The sequence below is a fragment of the Chanos chanos genome, chromosome 2 (assembly GCF_902362185.1).
Source record: "Chanos chanos chromosome 2, fChaCha1.1, whole genome shotgun sequence".
NCBI classification, from domain to species: domain Eukaryota; kingdom Metazoa; phylum Chordata; class Actinopteri; order Gonorynchiformes; family Chanidae; genus Chanos; species Chanos chanos.
The window spans coordinates 197,501-202,500 of record NC_044496.1 but is presented as its reverse complement, the minus strand read 5'-3'; the positions used below and the strand labels follow the sequence as shown (position 1 = coordinate 202,500).

Sequence of the window (5,000 nt, the reverse complement as noted above, 5' to 3'; positions counted from 1 at the left end):
CTATTGCACGCCTGTCTGGCCAAGGAGGGGTCTCCTCTCTCTGTGGTCCTTCTCAAGATTTCTCCCATTTTCCCATTTCCCTCTTGGGTTTTTGGGGAGTTTTTTCTTGCCCGCCATGAGGATTAAGTCAGGGGGTGCCGTCATATTTTGATTTGACTGTTGTGGCTTGTAAAGCCCTTTGAGACTGTAAACAGTGATATTGGGCTCTAAATAAACTTGAACTTGAACTTGAACTTGAACTTAGGTCCCTGGGTGTATGGTTCTCACAAAAATTAATCAATAATTTTGAAACATATTTCTGATGTATAACTTACACACGCATAAAAATGCAGACATAAAATCCAGTCAGTCAATTACTGGTTGCATTAGGCTGTTGTTCCATTATCATACTGAGTTTGTCATGGAGCAAAAATAATTCAGGGAGTTGACCGGGTTTTCTGTGGTTCACCACATCATAGAGGCACCTAGAGCAGACTGGTCTGGGGGCCACGTTGTTCCGGTCTTCCTCCGAGGTGCCCTCCTTAAAGACACGGAGGAGGTCCCATTCTCTGTATCAGATCGACGAAAATATTGTAAATGATTACCAATTTCATTTTGTGATAGAATTACTGTTCTTTGCAAACTATTGCATCATTATGCTATATCCACAGATGGTTTTAATGTCAGTAATTATGCTCTTCATTCTCTCTTCAAATTCAGGTAATATTGGTACATTAAAATGATCTGTGAAAATTCTGCAATTTGAATGCTCGTGAAACATCTGCTTTTGTGTGGTCTGTGTGCTAAACTTTATTGTTTATTGCACACAAGCTGATGCAATATACAGATATGTATACTGCATCAGCGTAATTAAACTATCTCACGTTGTAGCTTTCATAAGAGCTCACATACTTAAAACAATCTGCGCTGTTTCGCTTGCATTATGATGTCACAGATTATAGTAACGCATTAAATAATGGCCTGTCTCTAATAAAGGCCTGGTTCTTTCTTCAGCTGAGGTAAATAAAGGCCCTGGCCACTATTAGAGAATTTACAGTACACTGATCTGATCAAATGCACAATGCATGCTGAACTCTTTTTAAGATATTGGTAAATGAACAGGAAAGTGCATTAATGTTTAAGACAAAGGCATGACTGTGTGAGACTGAGAAGACCGAGGTCCATGTGTTTATGCCATGTAGACTAGACACAGTTTCACATGTGGGGGTGTCCACATATCAAACAAATACCATCAGACTCAAAGTCTGTGCTGACCTCTGACCCATATCCTCTAACAGCCAACACTGGCCAAGTTGTGTCTTGCTACATGTAGAATGATGGCCATTTGACTCCTGTGGATTCTTGAGTACAGAGTGTGGGTGTTCTGTGAATTCACAGAGTTCTGCATTCTGACTTCATTCTGCACAAAGACCAGCTAACAGCACAAACAGGGTTTTGTGCTCCATGCCACCAAACAGTGTGGAAAGAGTATGTTTAACATAAAAAGTCTGTTTGAAAACAGAGAAGAATAATTGAATAGATGTTAGATATGAACAGATAAACAGTGTAAATAAACGTGTTAACTTGGTAAATAGAGTAAAAAGATGTTGATTTGTAGTTTCTCTTCAGAGATAACTGAGTGTTCATCTATGTATATACCAATGAGTTAAGACAATCAGTCACACATCAGTTACACAAGGCACACAATTATTCATTTATAAAGCATTTTTAATGTATTCTCCTACTATGTTTGTAAAACATTTATAGGTCAGCCTCAAATTTAACGCCAATAAGAATACAATTAGTAAAGACAAATGCCATTTACAAATCATATAAAATTAACAAATTAAAGATAAATTAACTTGCAGAGATGCTTTACAGCCCAACGTTTTCACAGCACTTTATCAGCATTCCACTGATGTTTTATCAACGCTTTACGAACACCTCACCAACACCTCACCAACACCTCACCAACACCTCACCAAAGCTCTACTAACACCTCACCAACACCTCACCAAAGCTCGACTAACACCTCACCATCATTTTACCAACTTTTTACTGATCTTTTACAAAGGCTTTACCAACTCTTTACTGACACTTAATCAACAATTCATCAATGCTTTACCAACACCTCATTCAGCTTGTCAGAACAGGTGGCCTCTGCTTAGATCAGTACGAATGAAAAAAGGTTTCACAGGCTTTGATCTGCAAAGTCAGTCTTTGATCTGAAAATGAAGAATGAGAATGTACCAAACAGCTGTGAGATTGGGTTCCAGAGGTAAGCAGGTTGGACTTTAAAGTGGACTATGTTTTGAAAACAGTGTGTCCACAGTGTGCTGACTCCCTCAGGCCCTTGGTTTTTCAAGGACACAAAGACCCAGCAGCTTGTCCAAAGACAAGGTTATACAGGCTTTGTTTGAAAGCCTTTCTGTATGTTTTGACTTTTAAATTACCCTGACCTGGCTGCCATCCCACCGCCGCAGTATATAAGAGGATATTAACCACCCATTACAGCGGCTTCACAGCACAGAGCAGCTCATCATTTAGCATCTGTGTGAGGCAAACTGTCCCTATGGCCTGTCATCTGTTTTCACCTTGCACACACCCTGACGGTGGTGTCCGTCTGAATGAGGCAGTCACAGAGCTCCTGCTTCCCACGACACACAACCATACGGAGAAGGCGTCTGGGAGCCTGCGTGGAGCAACCGCCACCCTGCTCATCCTGCTCAGCCTGTTGGTCGCCATGCAGAAACGTCCAGCAAAGTCAGCCATGCCAGGTTAGACACATAACACACAGCCACAAACAACATTAACTACCCACATCACGACATTAACTACCCACATCACATCATTAACTACCTACATCACAACATTAACTACCTACATCACAACATTAACTACCTACATCACATCATTAACTACCCACATCACATCATTAACTACCTACATCACATCATTAACTACCTACATCACAACATTAACCACCTACATAAAACCCTTAACTACCTACATCACAACATTAACCACCTACATCACATCATTAACTACCTACATCACATCATTAACTACCTCTATCACAACATTAACCACCCACATCACATCATTAACCACCTACATCACATCATTAACTACCCACATCACATCATTAACTACCTCTATCACAACATTAACTACCCACATCACATCATTAACTACCTCTATCACAACATTAACTACCCACATCACATCATTAACCACTTACATCACAACATTAACTACCTACATCACATCATTAACTACCTCTATCACAACATTAACTACCTACATCACATCATTAACCACCTACATCACAACATTAACTACCCACATCACATCATTAACTACCCACATCACAACATTAACTACCCACATCACAACATTAACTGCCTACATCACATCATTAACTACCCACATCACATCATTAACTACCTACATCTCAACATTAACTACCCACATCACAACATTAACTACCTCTATCACAACATTAAGTACTCACATCACATCATTAACTACTTACATCACAACATTAACTACTCACATCACATCATTAACTACCCACATCACAACATTAACCACCTACATCACAACATTAACCACCTACATCACATTAACCACCTACATCACAACATTAACTACCTCTATCACAACATTAACTACCCACATCACAACATTAACCACCTACATCACATCATTAACTACCTTTATCACATCATTAACTACCCACATCACAACATTAACTACCCACATCACAACATTAACTACCCACATCACATCATTAACTACCCACATCACATCATTAACTACCTACATCACAACATTAACCACCTACATCACAACATTAATTACCTACATCACATCATTAACTACCTCTATCACAACATTAACTACTTACATCACATCATTAACTACCTACATCACATCATTAACTACCCACATCACATCATTAACTACCCACATCAGAACATTAACTACCTACATCACATCATTAACTACCCACATCACAACATTAACTACCCACATCACATTAACCACCTACATCACATCATTAACTACCCACATCACAACATTAACGACCCACATCACAGCATTAACTACCCACATCACATCATTAACTACCTACATCACAACATTAACTACCCACATCACATTAACCACCTACATCACATCATTAACTACCCACATCACAACATTAACGACCCACATCACAGCATTAACTACCCACATCACATCATTAACTACCTACATCACAACATTAACTACCCACATCACATTAACCACCTACATCACATCATTAACTACCCACATCACAACATTAACGACCCACATCACAGCATTAACTACCCACATCACATCATTAACTACCTACATCACAACATTAACTACCTACATCACAACATTAACTACCTACATAACAACATTAACTACCCACATCACATCATTAACTACCCACATCACAACATTAACTACCCACATCACAACATTAACCACCTACATCACATCATTAACTACCTCTATCACAACATTAACCACCCACATCACATCATTAACTACCTACATCACAACATTAACTACCAACATCAACTACCTATATCCTGTTTTCATCTCACTCCATCACATGCTGCTGTTTACTGCACTGTTAGTAACTGCACTATGTCTCAGCCAAGCCCATCATCTTTGCCTCTCTGTGCGGTAGGACCCTCCTATTGTTTGGGACTGGGTCCCGTGCTGTCTTACTGTAGGTTCATGTGGACAGGAATAGGAACAGCAAGCAATTACTATAACAACAAATATGGAGACATTGTGAAAGTATGGATTAATGGAGAAGAGACAGTCATCCTCACCAGGTAAGCACAAGCCAGTTACACTTCCCCAAAAACTTCCTCACATGACAGAACTTCTGTCTCAGAGCTAAAGGAGACACTCAGATTGTTACTTGTGTTACATAAATCTTAAACTAATCCTGGCTAAATTTTATCTTCTTTTCAAATGTCATCAAGGTCTTC

General features: G+C 39.3%; 1 protein-coding gene across 1 annotated transcript in view; it reads left to right on the top strand.

Moving 5' to 3' along the window:
• The first annotated feature begins 2,551 nt into the window (after positions 1-2,551).
• cyp19a1a (cytochrome P450, family 19, subfamily A, polypeptide 1a) overlaps positions 2,552-5,000 on the top strand; it is a 6,905-nt gene continuing 4,456 nt past the window's right edge. The window contains exons 1-3 of the mRNA XM_030792998.1: positions 2,552-2,756; positions 4,691-4,841; positions 4,995-5,000. The exon at positions 4,995-5,000 is cut by the window's right edge and continues 149 nt beyond it. Coding sequence (XP_030648858.1) covers positions 2,552-2,756; positions 4,691-4,841; positions 4,995-5,000 — 362 coding nt within the window. The remainder of the gene's footprint in view (positions 2,757-4,690; positions 4,842-4,994) is intronic.